Source organism: Alosa sapidissima, chromosome 14 (genome assembly GCF_018492685.1).
Source record: "Alosa sapidissima isolate fAloSap1 chromosome 14, fAloSap1.pri, whole genome shotgun sequence".
Taxonomy (NCBI): Eukaryota; Metazoa; Chordata; class Actinopteri; order Clupeiformes; family Clupeidae; genus Alosa; species Alosa sapidissima.
In genome coordinates, this window is record NC_055970.1 from 14875984 (window position 1) to 14898264 (window position 22281).

The 22281-nt window shown below is 45.0% G+C and overlaps 1 protein-coding gene across 3 annotated transcripts in view; it reads left to right on the forward strand.

Annotated features, from left to right (window-relative positions):
• Positions 1 to 22281, forward strand: part of htr4 (5-hydroxytryptamine receptor 4) — a 113171-nt gene that overhangs the window by 83406 nt on the left and 7484 nt on the right. Inside the window, exon 7 of one of the 3 annotated variants that reach the window (XM_042061367.1) lies at positions 10369 to 10453. The exons of the other annotated variants lie outside the window; for them this stretch is intronic. Within the exon in view, the coding sequence (XP_041917301.1) occupies positions 10369 to 10432 (64 nt within the window). The 3' untranslated portion in view covers positions 10433 to 10453. The remainder of the gene's footprint in view (positions 1 to 10368; positions 10454 to 22281) is intronic. 3 annotated transcript variants of the gene reach the window in all.

Here is a 22281-nt window from a genome sequence, read left to right on the forward strand (position 1 = left end):
GCGGTGGCAGCCGGTGGGCTGGCAGTGGAGCATCCAGGGCAGGGAGGCGGGAAAGCGAGTTAAGGGGGATTGGGAACAACTAGCCAGGCGGCAATGACCACTAAACACTCTAGACCTGTTTCTCTTTTACAGACAAACACAGACACACAAACACACACACACACACACACACACACACACACACGGCTCAGGGATGTGCATTTTGGTAGATTTTGGCAACTGTTGACTCATGAAATCCTGGCAGTTTAAATGTCTTAAATTATGCATGACATCACTTTATTGATACGATTGCACCAGCAGCTTCACAAGTGCCCACAGTCAAACTAAAATACATTTCTTGATATTCAAATTAACAGGCATGTCACATTTTAGCATATTAGTGAAATATCAATATCAATAATTAAGCACTAATGATTTACTAAAATGTCATTGGCTGAATGAATGCAGCGCTGGCCTCCACTGAGAACTGTGAGTGGAGATAGAACCGGAGATGGTGCGGGGAGAACTGAATGCAGAACAGTAGCTCACAACGATATACAGCAAACTAAATGAAGTGTCACAGGCACTGTAGCCACAATACTCCTATTTCATAACCTCCCTCCAGATTACGTGTCAGCTAAACTGTTTTATAGCCTAATTCTTGAGAGGGGTGTGCTGCATGAACATGACTGTTCAACTGTTAATATGTTGATATGTGCCTATGTATATACTGTTGTCTCTATTGTACAGTATGTGTCTTTATTACTATTGTATACTGAATGTTTTACTACTACACATGTGTCTATGTGTCTATGTCTATGTGTATTACTACATGTCTATTGTTGAATGTATAGAGTTTGACACCTACCGACGTCAAATTCCTTGTATACTGTATGTAAGTATACTTGGCCAATAAAACTGATTCTGATTCTAACTCTGATACAGACAGAGGGTTAGGAAGCTGGGAAGGATAAGGTAAAAAGGTGGGTTTTGAGCCTACTGTAGACTTAAAAACAAAGATGGAGAGACATGTTTAAGTGCAGCATCATCAGAGGCATTGGGGCAAATTGGGGGGGGGGGGGGGGGGGTGGTGGCATGTATTAATTTATGTTCAGCTTACATGAGTTAGTGTCCAGGGAAGTTTGGCCTTCAGCTGCTTATCTGATCAATCATAAGTTTGGGAGTCTGGGAAGTTCCGCGCCGTCTTCTGCAGTCAATCTCCTAACGTGTTGGTGATTGGATGATCATGAGGAGGAGTCAGGTTCTGATGAGAGCCCCGTGTCTTGTGTTTCATTAAAAATAAATGCCTTTACACCAGTCAAGTGCAGCCCCTTCAACTTCACAGCACACTCACACACACACACACACACACACATGCAGGTATCGTCGGGTGTTTGATAAAGAGATTACACCCCAGTCAGGGCTGATTTGATTATAGCCGCTGTTGAGAGGGGAAGTAAACAACAGCATTAGCTGGGCTGTAATTTGGATGTGGAGTGACATCCTGGTGGCATTAGCTCATTGTCGCCAGGGTGCTAATTATGTATTTAATAGGGCTGTCAAAATAACTGATTAATTTCGATGAATTAATTTGAGAAAAAATAACTGATTAAAAAAATTAGTGCAGATTAATCGATTCCATATGACCTTTGACCCCGAGCCGTTCTAGTCAGTAAAAATCAGACTTTAAAATGAAGGAGAGAGAAGAACACGTGCTGCTTGGATCATTGATTGGAACATTTACTTTTAAAAAACGGCCTGGTGATGTTGATAAAAAATAAAGTGTTGAAAATAAAGTCCTCTGCAATGTCTGCAGCAAGGAATTTGCATATCACCGGAGTTCATCAACTCTATAGTCGCACATCAATGCAAAGAAATAAGTGTTGACATTGAGGGGAGTATTAATTTATTTTCATTGTGTCCCCTAGGTTATATCTGTGGCCTGAAATGTCTTGTATGTAAAAAAAACTTCTTCCCGAAGCACTTTATTTTGAATTTATTTGAATTTGAAACACTTTGAATTTATTTCCTCAGCATATTTGGTCATATCATAGATTATTATGGCAATTATTACAGTGAAAATAATATTACAGTGAAAATAATAATAAAAGAGTTTTTGAACTTTAATGTCACTAATGCTGATTATTCAATGATTCATTTGAATTTAAATATTTAAAATACTTTCACAGCAAAAATTATATATGCGATTCATTTAGATGAATTAATCACAGAGTATGTAATTAATTAGATTAATTTTTTTAATCGATTGACAGCCCTAGTATTTAATCATATCATCAGGCCAGAGGCGTTTAATAAACCAGGGCCGTGCTGGGAATGGCGGCAGTGTTGATCACCACGCTGCTGATCAACACACACACACACACACACACACACACACACACACACACACACACACACACATACACACACACACACACACGTGCTCTTGCAGGTGGAGGAGGGTGACTCACTCAGCAGGAAGTAGCATCTCTTCTCTTCCCTCCTCTCCTGCCTCCTCCTCCGCAGCCTGCCCTGTGTGTATGTTTCTGTGTTTGTGTGTGTCTGTCTGTCTCTCTGTCTGTCTGTGTGTGTGTGTCTGTGTGTGTCTGTGTGTGTGTGTGTGTGTAGCTGGCATGGTTGCAGTGTGTTTGCCTGACCTGGTGTACATGGAGGGAGACTGAGCCCCGTGTTCCTGTCTTCAGGCAGAGCAATTAATGCAGTTTGGTCTTTGTAAACAAACATGAGTCAGGAGTCATGACTCATCAAGCCACAGTTGGCCAAAAGCATACCTAAAGGCAGCACACACACACACACACACACACACACACACACACACACATGCACACACATACACACACACACATGCATGCCAATGTGTGCCCACACCCATGTGGTATACACACATAAAGAAACGTACACTTTTTCATCCTCAGACACAAGACATGATGTTTGTTCTACATGCCCACACTTATGACAACCCTGGTGTGGCCTCTTAGTGTAGAATAAGAAAACAAACACTCAGTCTGAATCAGATCAGGCTAAGGAGACAACCACACCACTCCAACACACACACATGCACACACACATGCACACACACGCACACTCACACACATGCACACTCCAACACTCACACACACACGCACATATGTACACACAAACACGCGTACAAATACACTCCTGCACATATGAAAAAACATCCTCCACTTTGGAAGAAGTAGTTTCCCTCAATTTTCTGTGGTAATCAACATTCATTCTCATGTAATATGCTTGGACATGGCCTACTTGATACTGTGTGTTTGTGTGTGTGTGTGTGTGTGTGTATGTGTGTGTGCATGTGTATATCAGAGAGACCGGGGTGGCAGTAATATTAGGGGGACGTACATATCGTTAATCAAAACCGCAACAAGGGAAACAAACTGCCAACAGCATCGTCTAAATCAACCATCAGCATGACGAGATAATGATGCCTCCAGCCTAGATTGGCTCTGATCTGGCTCTGATCTGGCACTGACCTGCCAGAGTAAGATGTTACCAGTCTGTGATTTTTATAGACCAAGAGAACTGACTGGAGAAATGCTCAAGCCTTTTCGTAAACTTCTCGGTAACTGTTTACTTACACCACCACATCTTCTTTCTCCTCCCTCCCTCCCTCTCTCTCTCTTTCTCTCTCTATCTCTCCGGAGATGGGCTAATATGCAGTAGCCAGAAAAGTATTGGGTTCAGTTCCTGGCTGCCACCGTTATGCCCTCTAGCAAGGCAGTTGACCCGGGGGGACTGAGAATTGTAATAATTGACGTATGTAAGTTGCATTGGATAAAAGTGTCAGCCAAGTGAATTAGTAAGTAAATACATGACTACATCTCTCAATGGAAAAGGCATTTGTAAGCAGCTAGTACAAGGAACCAGAAATGTAAATGCTTATATGCAGACTTGCATAGACAATACAGGCTCACATAAAATAGATTTATATAGACTCTCTCATTCTCTCTCTCTATCTCTCTCTCTCTCTCTATCTCTCTCTCTCTCACACACACACACACACACACACACACGCACAGACACACACAGACACACAGCAATGATATATGTCATTACATCTGAGTTAGGATCCCTCTTAGCTCCCTTCCTGTCTTCTGCTAGTCCTGTCTTCTGCATTTAGCACCATTTAATGTTTGGGATTCAATGTCTGCCAGTGTGTGTGTGTGTGTGTGTGTGTGTGTGTGTGTGTGTGTGTGTGTGCTCCATATTGTGGATGGTTGGTCCATTGCTGTGAAGAGGGAGCATTTCTAAGGTATTGGCAAGGTATGTAAAGATTGGAGCTCCAATACCCACGCACCCTCCCTTCCTCCCCAGCCACAGACACAGATCATCTCACTTCTCCACCCATCACATCCCCTCCCTCTTTCTCTTTCTTCACGCTTAAACTACCCTTATGGAGATTTATATAAGGGTGTAAAGCTGGGAGCTAATAGTGCCTCTGTCACTGGTGTTGACATCTCTCTCGGCGAGAAGTTTTTCCCCCTGCTCATCACGGCGTTCCGTTCCCAAATCCTCCCCAGAGGCCAGCTGTCAGGCCAGATTTGGGGGCTTTCCTGCATAAACACATTAAGCTCTCATCATGGATAGCACCAGTAGAGGGAGAGAGGGAGAGAGAGAGAGAGAGAGAAGAAAAGGTAAAGTGAGAGACAGAGGGAGAGAGAGGGAAAGAGAGGGAGAGAGAGAGACAGAACAAGAGAGAGACAGAATGAGAGAGAGAGAGGAAAATAGAAAGTGAGAGAGGGAGAGAGAGGAAAAGAAAGAGTGAGAGACAGAGTGACAGAGAGAGGGAAAGAGAGTAAGAGACAGAGCGAGAGGGAGTGAGAGAGAGAGCAGGACCCAGGTAGAGCAGGACCCAGACTGTCTGAGCTGTAGACTGGTCCTTTTTACAGGTTCTCTAGCCGGTTCTGCTCTCGGCACTGAGCTGAGGAAGACTGGATGGTGCATACAGAATGTAAGAATGGAGGGCCAATAAGGGGCTTGTGTGTGTGTGTGTGTGTTTGGTTTTTGTGTGTTAAAGGGACACCAGGCAAGCCTGATGCTTTTTCTCTACGAAACTCCCCCTCGCTCGGTCTGAAGCTCTGTTTCTTTTCTTTGCGTCTTCCGTCAAGGGTTTTCGCTGCTTTTTCGCCGGCTCTGCCATTATACACACGTTTGCAACAATCTAGCGTTTCGTTAGCCTGCCTCTGTGCTGTAAACTGATCCTGCTTCGGTCGGCGGGTAGGATACACCGAACTTGCAAGTGGGATATTCTTCCTACAGGCAGTAGGGGCGGGCAAGAGAGCCTTCATTCGCCCCGTAATGAGTCATTTAACCATATACCGACTTACAAAGATGATTAATTAACACGAAAACGTTGCCTGGTGTCCCTTTAAATTGTGTTGGGGTTTGGAGGACTAAGTGTGTGCATGTGTATATTTAGGTGTGTGTGTGTGTGTGTGTTTGTGTGTGTCTTTAAGGTTGAGACAGTTGAGACTGATGTCATGCTTTGACGTTTTGTTATTTCCTTCGGGAGGTGAGAAAATTGCTTTTTAAGTCCATATGTCACTCAGATCTAGCAAAGTTAAATGAACATAGTGAAAACATGTCATCAAACATGGCACATTGTGGAAAAGTTGATTGTGTATGTGTCATGCATTCAGAATACCATTAATCTCAATTAATGTCAATGGAAACACAGAAATGTAAGCTGCGGTCAGTCTCTAAGTTGATCTTGTCCTTTTAGGGTGTTCATTTAATGAACTTCTTTTTGCCATTCACACACTCGGCCCCTCACCACTCTTCTCTAACATAGGGAGGAATTTCTCACTTGTGTGTGTGTGTGTGTGTGTGTGTGTGTGTGTGTGTGTGTTTGTCCCCGTGTGAGTGGACATTATGCATATGAGTGTCTGATTCCTTCTGGCTTGCTGACTGCTTCACGTGTGTGAGTTCCTGCAGGCCGTGCCAGCGCGGCCATTCCAAGGCCCTGAGCACTAATGCAAGTCTGTTTGCGCTGGTAGCTTTTAGGGGCTTATGCGGCCCTATCCTGTATCAGGTAATGGCTCTCAGCTCCCACTCGCTTCAGCTGGAGTGTCAAACAACTCATTCTCACCTCCGCCTCGGGAATAGTTCTGAAACGGTACTCAACACGCTGATTTTCTCTCTCTGTCTCTCTTTCTCTCTCTACATCTCCCTCTCTCCCTCCCTCCCTCTCCTCATCCTGATAACTTTGTGGAGTGTTTGGAGAACTTACCCTTCACCTGCTTTTTTATTCTGCGAGAGCCCCTTGATGCCGTTTCAGGGATTTTCTGAATGGTTTCTGAAGGACTGGAGGCCAAGCAAGTGTGAAGCATAACAACTACCTCATTTTACCATCTGTCTGTCTGCCCAGGATGTTTGCTTCTACCGGCTGCATTGAACCAACACCACACGTGTGTGCGAGACCAGTCACAGCCCATGTTGATGGGTGACCCCCCCGCGCCCCTCGCGTTAGAGAAATGGAGGAAGTTGGATCAGTAGGGATCCATTTCTGCAGATGAAAAGGGAGAGGAAGACGAGAGGGCGGACGACTGACATCAGAGACCAGCACTGAGTGTCTGAGCTGGATTATCAACTCAGATGGTGCCACAAGTACCAGTTAGAGGTGAACATATCGATGCTGATATGGAACTGACGCTCAGATTGGGGATACGGAGCTGTATCCGCGCAGCTCTGGAAATAAATCAGCCCATATACATTTCAGGCTCATGTTCCTTCTCTGAGCGTCAGCACTGAACCATTTACAGTAGAGTCATGTCCTGAATGACCTACAGAAGAGCTGCAGGAGGGTACCAAACAGGAACGGGCTGTACATCAACTCAGAACTATGAACTATGATGGTGTGATGCTGATGATGACGATGAATGGTGGTAGTGGTGGTGATAATGAGGATGAGGATGAAGGTGGTAGTGGTGGTGATAATGATGATGATGATGATGATGATAGTGGTGATGATGATGAAGGTGGTAGTGGTGGTGATAATGATGATGATGATAGTGATGGGATGGTGGTAGAGATGCACTGATATGGAATTTTAGGGCCGATAACGATAACCGATATTTATTGGTTTGTTGTGGCCGATACCGATACGATAACCGATAATATTACTCTTGAAAAAACATTGTGAAAAGTGATTTGGGGAAAGCATTTAATAAGCATAATTTTATTGCAGTAATTTTACCTACCACTAAATGATGGACAGAACTCATAATAGTCCTCAATAGTACGGCAGTCAACAACATAACAGTAGCCTAGCCCTACAGTATGTGTGGCTCCTTTAAGTGAACCTGACGTCAGTGAATTGCGAGTGAGTGGCTAGAGAGTTTGAATCGTTCATAAACGGCTCAGCTTGGAATAAGCTATAGTATAGCGACCAAATCAGAGTTTGTGAGGGAAACTTAGGTTTAGTTTCAACTGCGGGTAACTGAATAAAGCTGCAACTCCTCAGACTGTATCTTATGTCCGTCTACTCTGTTGCGCACAACCTGCTGCAGCAGAAATGAAAGGCGTTAGCCCCGAAGGTTTTAATAACTTATTATGATGACCTGTCTGGAACTGAAGCACGAATGGTTAGCATATTTCTAGGTAATAATATAAAACCCAAGCTAAAGTAATACAAATATAATACTAAAACACAACTTACAACTAGGCCTACGTATGTACTTGGACCTTACATAGGCCTATATTAGGACAAAGGAATAATATCGGCGCAAATTATCGGCCAGAATTCTGTTATCGGACCGATAATAATATTTTCATTTTTTCACTTATCGGCTAATAATATATCGGCTGCCGATATATCGTGCATCCCTAGATGGTGGTGATGATGAAGGTGGTAGTGGTGGTGAGAATGATGTTGATGATGATGATAGTGATGGTGGTGATGATGAAGGTGGTAGTGGTGGTGAGAATGATGTTGTTGATGATGATAGTGATGGTGGTGATAATGATGAAGGTGGAAGTGCTGAAAAGATTATTATGATGATGAAGGTGGTAGTGGTGGTGAGAATGATGATGATGATGATGATAGTGATAGTGGTGATGATGATGAGGATGATGAAGGTGGCATTGGTGATGATGATGATGAGGGTGTAAGTTCTGATGATGAAGAGGAAATGAATAACCAGGATAATCAAGATGATTATGTTGTTGTTCAAGATCACCTTCAGAATGTAATTAGTAGGCTAAGAGAGACATGGCTGGCTCCACTGGAGCAGAAAAGGAGACAGCGCTAGGAAAAAGGAGACTGCTAGAACAGAGGTTGATGAAGTGCTAATGACGAAAACGTCCAGTTGGTCCAGAAGGTGTCAAGAGCCTCGAATATATAAATCCAGCCCTAACCGTTTACGATACAGTTTAAGATACAGCACCTAGTAACGCACCAACAGTTGTTACTGGGGGAAATTCCACACTTTTCTGGGAAGCTGTGGAGTATGTGTCATTTCAAAACAGTTGTATTGACTGAGTTTGATTTAGATTAAGATTACTGAGAGAAAGTTAACAAGAGGACAGACATCTCCGCTTCAAAGCCAGAAACCAGCTGCTGGGTATCAATTAGCACATATTGGGATCATTTAAAGGGAAACTTGGCAGAATTCCCCCCTCTGCTGGAGAAATTGTGCATTATGCTATTTCAAACTATGGAAAAAGGTAACGATAAAGCACATGGATTTGTTTACAAGCTAGCAAAAACAGACAATGTGGATGTTACAAGGTAAGAAACACGATTTAAAACGAGTTTCTTGTTTCTCACTTCTCTTTCCGGGACGGTAGTCTCAATGTTGCAAGGTTGGTTTTCCGCCTGGGGACGCTAGGGGCAGCGGGAAAAGTCACCATTTTCACCGGAACAGGTCATTTAACCATCCAAATGATTTCTAAACGGGTTTATTATGTTGAAATAGTTGCCAAGTTCTCCTTTAACTTCCTTTTTTGACACAAAGAGGTCATTCCTCCCTGATTGATGTGGGTCAGTTGAGGAATGTAGTTTGCCCGGAGGATGGTGGACGGGTTGACCAGAGAGCACCATCCTCTCCTGTAACAGCTGCGCGATCCATCGGCTTCCTTTGGCAGGTTCTCTATCTGGGAGGCCATTCTTCACAAAGCAGCTGGGTACATGTGCTTCTCTGTGCTGGAGGTCATCCCGGTGAACTCCAGTCGTGGCGTTCTCTTCGTGGCCGGAGGGTTCCGTTCTGTGACAGCACTCTCTTTAGTGGTGCCGTGCGGTCGTGTCCAGGGCGCGTTCAACCCTGCAGTGCCATGTACAGTATTGTGCAGTGAATAAGCAAAAAGAGCATCAGAAAGCCTTTTTCAGTCTAATGTCTAATTCATGCTCTGTGCCTTCAGTCTCCACTGCACAAATACAAAGACACACACACACACACACACACACACACACACACATACAAGCACACAAGCACAAGCAGTTGTAAAAAGAAAGGCGAGTGAAAGCTTTTGTATACTGAAGCTTGTCTCACACACCTCAGGCATGTGTATGTGTCTGTGTCTGTGTCTGTGTGTGTGTGTGTGTCTGTCTGTGGCATATGCCACTATGTACAGTAGGTTCAGCATGACCTCTTGCTGAACCATGGCATAGGCTTTCACTACAGTATTTCCTGTTCTCATGGAGCGCACGTGTTGAATGAATACAAAGAGCTGGATGAGCGATACGTGCTGCGTGACGCGTTTCTTTCACATTCTTTCACAACGCATTTTGATGGGCAAAACCAAATAAGTCGTATTTATTTTTCAATCGCTCGCCAATTTTGCACGAAAAATCCAGACTCAGAGTACAAAGACCTTTCCACTGTATTAATATCCTGACTGCACCCACCACAGCATTGACATCAAATCATGTATATACACAGTGTCATTGTTTTGGTTTGTGGTATTTATGCACAGATTATGTGTATTTGAATTATTAGAAACACCTCTAATGGTTTATGGGTCTGTTTGTGCTGTTCCATCAGAATGACATGTTTCAGGCGTATTAAAGCAATTAGCTGTCGCATGTGACGTCCCTCTGAACCCTTCCTCCATTACCTTAAAGCAACTGTCTCCTTTCTATTGATTTTGCTCTCCTCTTCTCGCCCCTCTCCTTTTCATCCCAGCCTGTGTGAATACACAATCACTGATACAACCTGATTTTGCACATTGCCTCCTCTCTGATCATGGCCATGTTAAAGTGGCTCGGTGTGTAACCTGCTCTTCCTAATCTGACGCTTTCTCCCTCTCTCCTCTTCTCCTTCTCTCCCTCTCTTTTTATCCTTCGCCCTCCCTTTCTTCCTGCCCCTCTCCCCTGTCTTTTCCTCTTGTCCCTTTGTTCCTCTCCTTCTCCAGTGGTTGTTCCTCTGTCTCCAAATTTCTTCTCTGGTTCTGCAACACCAGACCTGTTCCTGTCTAAGGCTCTGCGGGGAACCCTCAAGTGAGTTATTTTCTCTCTCTCTCTTTCTCTCTCTCTTTCTCTCTGCCCTTCTCTCTCTCTCTCTCTGACTTTTACTCTTTTCTACTTTCCCTCCCTTTTCTACTTTTCCTCCCTTTTAAACCACTCACTCTTTTCATCCCTCTCTTTCTTTCTCTCTTTCCTGTGTCTGCCTTTTTATATACATATCTTTCATCTCCCCTCTCTCTTTCACCCATGTTTCTTCTTCATCTTCTTCTTCTGCAGTCTATTTTACACTTGGCTGATGATGTTTCCTATCTTGAATAATTTTGTTGTGCATGTGATTTATTTATTTATTTATTCATTAATTTTTAAACTCTATTTTCACACCAGTCGGGGGCATTCTCATCTTCCACAGACATAGATAATGTGGAAGGACATTTGCCAGGAAAAAGAATGATGGAAAAAAGAACTTGAAAGAACGTTGGCTAGAACTAGCTCCCCTGGGGTTCATGTGAAATGGTTTCCTTTGTCCTGTATATATTGCTGTGTCCCATTTCAAAGTCATTATTTTCAAAATACTCCCAGTCTGCCATCTCAGGACCCCACACAAACATGAAGCATTGGGCTCTCGTGCCACGCTGTAAACACGCTTGTGTGTGTGTTGCTCTTAAATACATCAACTACATTTCTCCGACGTCGGAGCACTGTGAGCATATTTTGATCTAATAAGACCATTTACGCCCGTTCTGATAACACTGAAACCATTTGGCCCGTTAAAATTAATGAGACATTCAAAGCTGAAGTTTACTGTGTTCCTATTTTTAGGAGGCTCTGAAGGCAGCAGCCATAAAGCCCAACTATGTGGTTTCATTTGATAGTAAAAATGCCTAAATGTGCTTTATGTATCATCAGGCCTGCTGCAAATCTGTTTTTTTCCTTATGTGATTCCTGGCTTTGGGTCTTTGTCATGGCCAGTGCCTGACCAGAGAAACAGAGTGTTTTTCAGAGAGAATCTCTGCTGACCACTTCCACGCATGCACGTGAACACACACACACACACACACACGCAGAGAGAGAGAGAGAGACACACACACACAGACACACACAGACACACACACACACCATTGGAGTGCTATTGAACCACTTGAGTACTCCTACTTGTGTTCTTTTTCAGAGAAACTTCAAATAACAGGTGAAAACGATCCAGTGAATAGGCTGTTGAATGAGACGATCACAGCGAATGGCTGCCGCTCTCAGCACCACCACAAAAGGCAGCGAGCGGCGCGCTTCAGCACCGGAGCTGAGCGCGGCTGAAAGAGCAGGCGCGTGCTTACAGTAGGCGAGGGCGAACGCTTAGTGCGGTCATCCGTTACTCGGGTGCCGTGCGTCTCTCTGAGGCAGTTTCCTGTAACTCTGCCCTGCTGCTGATCAGAGCTTGTTTTGGTTTCGCGCTCAAAACTCATCAGGATCCAGGTGTGCTGACACATCGTTCTCACAAGATGAGTATGTGTGTGTGAGTGTGTGTATGTCCGTTTGTCCTTAACTGACTCCTTTGTCCGCATACACTACTGCCTACCCCTCCCGCACTACACACACACTTCCTGGTAGAGATCAGGTTGTCCTTGAGTTTCCAGTTTGTCTGCACCGCACGTAATAAATGCCAATCACCGCTGGTCTCACAGGAGGCCGGGGCCGAGCAGGGCCGACGGACAAGAGACAGACGACGGCTAACTTGGAGCCACGGCCGGCACTCCGGCATGGTTCTAATTTACACACGCTGCACCGCGGCACGCTGCCTGGAAGCGGCGAGAGGAGGACAGGAATGCGAGGTCACGGCCCAGGCAGCGTGGAGCGGGACGAGAGCGAGCGCTGAGTGCCGGCCACTGGAGGTATGAGTGATGAGGCAGACAGACAAACACACAGGAGGAGGAGGAGGCAGACAGACAGACACACACACACACACAGGAGGAGGCAGAGAGACAGACAGACACACACACACAGGAGGAGGAGGAGACAGACAGACAGACACACACACACACACACATACACAGGAGGAGGCAGACAGACAGAAAGACAGACACACACAGGAAGGGAGGGAGACCGACAGACAGACACATATACACACACACAGGAGGAAAGAGAGACAGACAGACACACACACACACAGGAGGAGAGGGAGACAGACACACACACAAGAGGAGGAGGCAGACAGACAGAAAGACAGACACATACAGGAGGAGAGGGAGACAGACAAACAGACACACACACACACACACAGGAGGAGAGGGAGACAGACACACACACAAGAGGAGGAGGCAGACAGACAGAAAGACAGACACACACAAGAGGAGGAGGCAGACAGACAGAAAGACAGACACACACAGGAAGGGAGGGAGACCGACAGACAGACACATACACACACACACAGGAGGAAAGAGAGACAGACAGAAAGACAGACACACACAGGAGGAGAGGAAGACAGACACACACAAGAGGAAAGGGAGGCAGACAGACAGACAGACACACACACACACAGGAGGAGGCAGACAGACAGAAAGACAGACACACACAGGAGGAGAGGAAGACAGACACACACACAGGAGGAGAGGGAGGCAGAAAGCCGGGGAGGCAGAGGAGGGGAGGAGTGGGCCACGGCACTCTCAGCCAAGAGGCATCTCCTGCTGGAGATACTCAACACCCACATAGATGAACTCAGGCCCAATTCCCCTTAAACAGTCGAGACTCGAAAGCCGGTGGCCATAAAACCAAGAGAGGAGAGGCGTAGACCGCCATTCTTATCCATGATTGGGTTCACAGTGTAAAGAACAGCCATAGCAACTACAGAAGAGCAAGAAAAACTAAACGAGGATGAAAGATGATGAAACACCAAACCTGACAAATATTACTCACCCACACTAGTGTGTACAAGATGAATGAGGTATACACTGTAAATGAAAAAGGGCAGTTCCTTGGCACTTCTGAATTCCAGTCTGGTGCTTCACAGTAAAGTAGGAATCATGTGGAGAGGGATGAAGAGCACTGGAGTACATGGGCTTTGGTTGTGTTTTATTGTGGTGCACAGCAATAGACTAACGTTTCCATGGGTGTCTATACCATCTATTGAGTCCATACACTGTAGATGATTGGTGCAAAAATACTGAGACTGAGATCTAAAATCAATTAGGAATGCTATAATGGCATTCTCTTATTCCCTCCAAGTTCTGTGCCCAGTGTTCTATGCAGTACAGCTATACCACAGTGCAGGTGAGAAGGGAGGGTTTTTACCGCAGTCCCAGAGGAGTGAGTTCACATCTGGACCTCTCACACTGATGTGCCACAGTGAAGACATCAGATGAGGCCTCACACACAAACACACACACACACACACACTGCTACATCAGATGAGTCCTCTGACTGTACGCAGTGTGATTACACAGTCGCTCGCCTTCTCTGTTCTTGCCTCTGCTGCCGCTCATCACAGGAAATCTTCAGAGAATAATTGTGCCTTGTTTTGCTGTTATTTCCACCCAATCAACCTAACTGCCTTGTGAGCCCTTTGAGTGGACTACACCATCATGGAACTGCAGATGTCACCTTCAACTTTTAACAACCCTGTTCAAACTTTTAACAGCAGCCTTTCCAGTCTACATCCCCAAGGCCCATTATATGGTGCCCAGGCTAATCGAGGAGATCATTTAAAGCTCACAGTCACCAGCTGTGTCTGTGAGCTTGAACGAGGACACTTCACACACTCCCTGTTCGGAGATGAGAAAAGTTTTATTTCACCAAAAGACAATAATGTCTGGGATGCCATCTGGTTAAGACAAAATCCTTTCATTTGCGTTTAATCAATTTGGTCCTGCTTCTTCTTCATAGCACACACATTATGGCCGTTCTAGCAGAGATAATCACATCACATTTGTGCCAGGACATGTACTATCAATGATAAATGGTAATTTCTTTTCAAATTGCGTTTTTTTTTTCATCCATGCTTGGCCATTTGTCACGCAGAGATATCCTTTAGCGGGGGGGACACAACGACATATCATGCTGGAGTTTTGCTTGAGAGCTGAGCGCCTAGAATCGATCTCATTCTCCTGACAAATGCTTTACTGAGCACAGAATTCAGACACACGTCTGATGAACTATCACCAGTGTGTCGCACCACACACCTGACTCTGTCACCACTTCTGTGTTGCCTGTGCTCTGTATATATGCACATTATGTCTTTATGTATGGATGGATGGATTTTTATGCCGTATGTGTACATGCCTTTCTTTCTCCCTTTGTCTTTTATCTGTATGTGTGTGTGTCTGTGCGTGTGTCTGTGTGTGTGTCTCTCTCTTTCTCGTTGTCTGTTTTCCTTCCGTCTGTGTGTCGTCGCTCTCGGTCTCCTTTGCAGACGCTGGACACATGAGGGCGGGGCCAAGTGGAGACGCAGTGATGCAGATGGCAGCGCCATTTACAGAGCTGTAGGCATCATGGTTGTCATAGCTCTTTGAATGGTACTGCCATATGTAGTCAAAGACCAGCTCGAAACCCCACCCCCCTGCCCCTCTTCAACTCGTTCACCATTATCACCCTCCATCACCCAGGGAAAGTCGTGCCATTGATTCGCCGTGCGTATCAACCTGCACACTTCTCAGGCCACTGTCCGTAGCAGGGTCATAAAGGGTAAAATATGCACCCATTCATAATCCTCGAGTGACACCATTGGCAGATAATTCTCCTGTTATGATGAAACCTCACATGTGTGTGACATAGAACCGCGCGGACCAGGATGTAGGTCAAGGCGTAATTACGAATCTGCATCACAAGCGGTTCATCAATCTGCGGCACACAGTGGTGGCTATTATGTCATGGTAACTATGTTGTTGTCAGAGCTGCCCCATTGAGAGCAGTATTAGTGTGTGGTTTTACTCGGCCATGTTTCTTCTGGAATACACCACTTCCACAGCTGGTCCTGAAATATGTCAGTGCTGGGACCCATCAGTGGACCCAGCCGCTACTTCTCACAACACACACACACACACACACACGCATACACACACACACACACACACACACGCATACACACACACACACACACACACACACACACACACACATACACACACACACACACGCCCGCGCGCACACACACGCACACACACACACACACACACACACACACACTGCCCTGCTTTCCTTAATGTCTGTGTGGTCAGCCCCAGGGCATGAACTGATAAGCAGTCCTGTGAGAGTGTGCCCTGGGGTGGACTCTCTCATGTGTGGAGGCCAAGGAAGCCGTGCCAGTGGGCCTAGCGATAAGAACGGCTCTTTAAGAGAGGCAGTGTGACTAGTTATTATGAGTAGTGCTTTGATAGTGCTTAGAGAAGTGAATTAGTGCTTTTGTGTGATGTAGTGTGACCGTGTGTAGCGTAGTGTGATTGTGAATATCATAGTGATAGTTTTGTAAGATAGTGGTACTGTAGTGTGTAGTGTAGTGTATGATAGTGACAGTGTGTGTGCTATGAAAGTGATAGTGTACAATGTAGTGTAGGATGAGAATGAGTGTAAGATTATAGTGATGAACCTGATCAACCACTTTTCTGCTATGAAAGTCACAGTCTATTATACACACATGCATACACACACCTGCACAAACATGCACAACCACACACATACACAATTTACTCTTTATTGGTGCTTGTGAAATGGTCCATCCATGCACACATAGTGCTTTACGTTTCAATTTATTTTCGTTTGGTTTGTTTTGAGGTATTTTCTGTGCGTGCGGTGCGACCTTATTGAGGTAGCTCTGTTACGAGCCGGTCAGAGTTATGTAAAAGTGATAGTTGCGTAAGAGACGTCGGGTTGAGACCCTGCTGCTCTCCGCCAAGAGCTTCAGCATTCCACCTACTGCTGCTCAGGTTATTGTCACATTTCACTCGGTGAGTTTGCCTTTGGCCCGAGCCTCCGCTAACCCTTTGGGTAGCTCTAGGTGGTTCTTCTGTTAAATGTTAACAGTGTTCATGTGTTCTGGGCGTTCAGCACACTCATAAAGCCGTATTTACTCAAATTGTCTTCTCAGTAGTGGCAACACCTCCACTGCCGTATGTGAAAAACAGGAACTAACCTCTGCAGCCTGTCACTCGTTATAAAGGGTCATGAATGTATAAATGCGTTTTTGAATATGTGTTTATAGAAATGTGTGTGGTTAGAAGGCAGTCCTGAGTTCTAAGTTAGATGCATGTTCAGAGGAGATAGCATCCCCTTCCTCTGACTGAGAGGAAGTGAGTTTTTCTTGGAGTTTTGTTTAGTGCATTTGCTCTGCTGCTTGTGAATCCAGCGACCACAGCAGATTCAGAGCTGAGTGCCGAGGAGACCCTGGCCACTGAGGGATCGGACTCAAACACCCTCAGCTTCAAATCTCTGGTGGCAGACTATGTTCGTACTGAAGAGAAGGGACTCCAGGAGTATTTTCTGTCCAGTGTGTGTGTGGCAGTGTGTGTGTGTGTTTTTGTCACCTATCCTGGAATGGACATTAATTATGTTGCTTATATTGTGTGTTTTGGGCCGTGTGTGCGTGTGTATCTGTGGCCTTCTTAGGGATTTAGTATCCTTCTGTGGAAGTGTGTTTAAACAGCGTCGCCTCACATACGAACTGCGTGTGGTCCCGCGCCAGGTGCTATAAAATAGGAAATTTACGAGTGTGTACATTGCACTGGTCCCCTGCCTCCAATGTGCCCTGTCCTCTCATGGACAATCCATCCACTCCTCAAGCCAAGAGGGAACAGTCAGCATGATGACCCCTTATAGACGATTCTTTAGTTGTACAAAGTCTATGTTTTTTCCCATTGAAAAAGAAAACAATAAATGAGAGCCCATTGGAAGAGACTTCAAAATCAACTTCAGTCAGAAACAACATAATTACTGCTATATTTATTTATATTTTAGCAGGGGTTACAGAGAGGGGAAGGTTTTGTTTATTGTCAATAGCAGTTGAAATTGTGTTGTAAAATTACTACAAATATGCATAGTAGATGAACCATACAGTTTTGGCCACAGGGCAGTTCTTTTGGTCCAGTTGATTAACAGCGCAGTGCTTTTGCTCCAGTTGTTTTAACAGAGTAGCGAATTTCCAAACTGTTCAGTCAGGGAAAGAAGACAGGCCTTCCTCTCCTGCCGTCCACGGTTTTTTTTCACACACATCACGCGCTCCTCTACGAGGTGTGTGTGTGATCTACGGGCAACATGTGATCCAGAGCTGTTTGTTTAATGCTGTCAAGGGCATCACATAAATACGTGCGCTTGTTTAATGGATGAGACGGAAGTGAAGTGCGTCTGCGGGTTCGTGGTAATGCTGGACCGAGCCCAGCCACAGGTCTCGCTGACAGCACTGTGAAGCCCTCAGACTAATTCCTTCCATTTGAGCGAGGCCTGCTCTTCGTCAACGAAAGAAGTGAAACTTTCAGTAAATGGAGTAAAAAAAATATATAAGGAAAGAAAAAATGCAAACTGACAGTCCAAATGCATGATTGATGCAGTTGATGGTCTGTGGACCTGGAAAAAACATGAAAAGTGCCTCTTTTTGAAAAGTGAAGTTGTGCTGTGAACTGGGTTTGGCTTGTGTGAAACTGGTGCATTCATGACTTAATCATTAACACGAGCCCATCGCTGTCAGCACCTCCCCCCCACACTCAGCTGGTGGTGAAGAGGACACAGGTGGTTGGAAGATCAGATCAAAGCGATTGCGGCTCGCGGGATGTTTTATAGAAGCTTCGGTTGCCAGAGTGGGTATGGGCAATAAAACAGCTCATTACCAAGCAGTCAAAACAGCCAGGAAAGTAGGCCAGGCAGAGCGTGTCATCTTCCTCATCAGTATCATCGTAATGACTGAAGCCCAAAACAATCACCGTGATGAATGAGGTCACTTCTCAGGAACTGACCTCGGCCTGCCACGGCGACGCAGCACTCCTGTTTCATGCCATGTTTTTTTACGACACCGTAATGAATGCCTTAACGATGACGGCTTCAGATTTAATCGTTATGAAGGCTTCAGATTTAATCGTTACCACAATTGGTGCCAACCTCGTTCTCGTTCAGACCTCACTACCGCCACCACCTCAGTCTGCCCCCTCTAGGGATGACACTCACAGCACAGCAGTAAACAGAACATTTCCACTAGTCAGGTCTTTTCCCTGAGAGCTGCACTGACAGCACTAGTGCCCACAGTGGAGAGAGGGTGATAGAGAGAGAGAGAGAGAGAGAGGGAGAGAACAGGGAGAGAGGATGAGTGCTGAGGAAAGAATGATAACATGACAAAAAGACAGAAAGAGAGAGGTAGATAGATAGATAGATAGATAGATAGATACTTTATTGATCCCCAGGGGAAATTCAAGGTCTCAGTAGCATACAGACATCACACACACATTCACTAACAGCAGAAAAAAGTAATTAAAAGTATATAATATAAAAAACACAACTAAGCAATAAGGACAGTAGAAGATAGAAAATATACTGGTTTGTTTCCGGTGGAACCAGGTGTGTTTGAACCTGCTGCTATTGTTAATTTAATTAGTGTCTACACGGACTCGGTTGGGTGTGCACTATAGGGAATCAGCAGGTAATGATAAAGAAGGATTTATGCGTGTGTTAAAATTGTTATTATTGGGCAAACAGATATTCAGTTATTCAGTGTCAGAGTGAAGATGTAAGGAGCAGAATATAACAACAAGATGTCGTTACAACACAGTTAACGCTTCACCAGAAATACATGATCGTATAGGAAAAGCCTTTTGTGCACATAGTCTATTAGATAGTAGGGCGTCCTCTCACCCCTTACATACTGTAGATAGAGATGACAGGAGAGGGTCAGGTAGGAAGTAGGACTTCTGAAATGTGAAAGGTGTTTCAACTGATGAGGAAGTGATGTCAGACTGGGTGATATCAAATGTTAAGTCCACTGAGTCCACTAACAGAGTCCATGAGCAGTATAGGATATCACATACTGTATATACTGCACTCACTCTCTCCTACACACAAACACACATCACCCACCTGAGGACAATAATGCTTTAGGTTAAAGGTGCTCTAAGCGATGTTGGGTAACGTCACTTCTGTTGACGTTCAAACAAAAGAGAGAGCTAGCTCGCTACTCCCTCCCCCTACCTCCAGTACAATTGAAACTCTCCTAAACACGCATTGTTATGTTTCTATGGTCCAGGCTGTACCAGGTTGTTTTTGTTACCGTTTTTGGAGCCTGGGCTGTCCACAGAGATCACATTTTGTTTACAGTGTATTCAGGGCGCAGGCAGCTAGCAAATGGTGAGGTGATGTTTGCTGTATGTGACAAAAAATGTTTTGAAACCGAGTAACATTTTACATCACCTTTAACAAAGATTTGTCTTTACTCTTAGTAACGTTTTTGTCCTTCACTTCCTTCTCTCTCTCTCTCTCTCTCTCTCTCTCTCTCTCTCTCTCTCTCTCGGTGAGTTCTGTCCCTGCATGTCTCAGATTCTCATTCTCACTTTGTGATTAAAGTCGAGGGATTGTCTTGGTTTGGCCTCTCTTTCTCTTTTTATTTCTCTTTCTCTTCATCTGACTCCCCCCACCCACACACACACACACACACACACACACACACACACACACACACACATACACACACACACGCGCACACACACACACACACACACACACACACACCTTCCTCGGTTTCCTGTGACCTAGCTGGCTATATTACATAAACTGACTGTAAGATCAACAGCGCTCCTAGTCCAGCTAATCAGGGCTAATTGTGGGGTGTCTGTTGATCTTCCTAAAGTCTGTTTCTCTGTCTCCATCCCACACTCAGTCTAATTGTGCTGGTCGGCTCTCTGTCTAACTGAGGTGGAGGGGTCTCAAGGTCACAGAGTTCAGGTCTGTCTCTCCCACGATACACCCTGTAGCCATCCGCCACTCCGCACAGACACAGACAGACACACACGCATGCATATGTGCACACACACACACACACACACACACACACACACACACACACACACGCATACCATACCCCCCCAGCAGCATTTGTAGAACTCCCCCAGTCCTCTCTGCCGGTGTGTGAGTGTGTGTGTGTTCCCCTCTGTAGTCGTAACATCTCCGCTGATGTGTTTATGGGTGGAAAAGCTTCTCTTATGAAACAGGCCTGTGTCTGCTCTCTGTCACTCTACCTGACTCAACCAGGGGTGCTCTGTGAACATCCACAGGCTAAAAATACACACAAACACACACACACACACACACAGCAGCGCAGTGGTGCTGGTAGGTTAATCACTGGATTGGTGAATGTAGAGTGGAGATGGGGTTTATATGTCACTTGGGTTGATTAAAGCACCACTTTCATATCGGTAGCTTTCATGGCGTAGCTTTCATATCAGTCACAAACAGACAGACAATCAGAAAGAGAGAGAGAAACCAAGAGGAAAAGATACACTCTTACACAGAATACACAAAAAAAGAGAGCGAGGGAGAGAGAGAGAGTCAGACACAAATAGAGACATGTCAGTAGAGAATGTCACAAAGAATGAAAGTCAACAATCCTTTTGTTATGTCTTTTGATCTTATCTCCAGTGGATGAGTTTGTTAGAGTGCATTTGTACTGTTTGCAGAACCTTTGAGGTTTTCCACATTTTGTTGTTTTAGATTCATCATAAAATGGATTCAATGTTTTTCATCAATATACACACGATACCCAGTGATGAGAGAAAAATGGAAAATAGTCTATTTACATATTAGATATGACACTTGTAATGGTGTTCTGATGCATCCATTTTCCAAACTTTTAATCATTTTGATCAATCGAATAATAAATACTGATTGATTGATGGAAACTTTTAGCCTGGAAAATCCAGACCCTGGTAATCTAGAAAGATTAAGGGTCTGGCCACGAACAATGTAATGGCCCAACTCGAGGGGCGGCAACAAGCATGCATTTGAAAATCTCACTGCACGCAGTTGGATAACACTAGACCAATTTACTCTGAATGATTCCGGACTTCGACGCAAGGAGGGGTTAAAGTAACATGCATCATTGCTCATTGCCAGAGTGTCTCGCAGAGACAATTCCATTGTGCTCTTGCGAGAACTCTGGATTTCCAGGGTAGGAAACTCTTGTAATTCACATAAAAACTTCTAATGCAAATAAAAAAATGATTCACTCCCAATCTGCATAAACTGGGAATAGTTTAACTTAGTACCTGCCCACTTTGCATCGCCAGCTGGTGATTGCAACATTATTTTTCTGGTGATTGCTACAAGTCGTTGAAATTCTTGAATACTCCGAGGTCTCATCGCTCCTAGTCTCTCCCTGTCTCTACTGGGCTAGGGCCATATACAGACACCCAAGAGACAGGCAGACAGAGAGGGAGGCTGTGAGGACTAGAGTGAGACCGAGACGAAGAGCAGAGCTAATGGGTGTTAATGTGAATGTGCTTCCTCCAGGGCGGTAGTACAGATGAATGGGGTGCTAAAGGGAAGCTGCCGGGTGGACTACACTGCTCTGCTCTGCCGTGGAGACATCTTCTTTAGACTGGAGCAGATGTGCATGTTCATGTGCCGATGATACTGGTGTGTGTGTGTGTGTGTGTGTGTGTGTGTGCACTTTTACTGCGGTCAGCAGATGGTGTTCTGAAGGAGGAGGTTGGTGGCAGTGGTGGCATGGCACACAGTAGCAGAGATACCATCCAAGCACACACACACACACACACACAAACACACACACGCACAAATCAAATCTGTCCCACATCATGCTGACAGCAGCCTGGGAATAAACCTCTAGCCTGTCAGATGGGTGCTTTATGGCCAGTGTCTGACAGCTTTCGGCGTATTTAGCAGTAAATAAT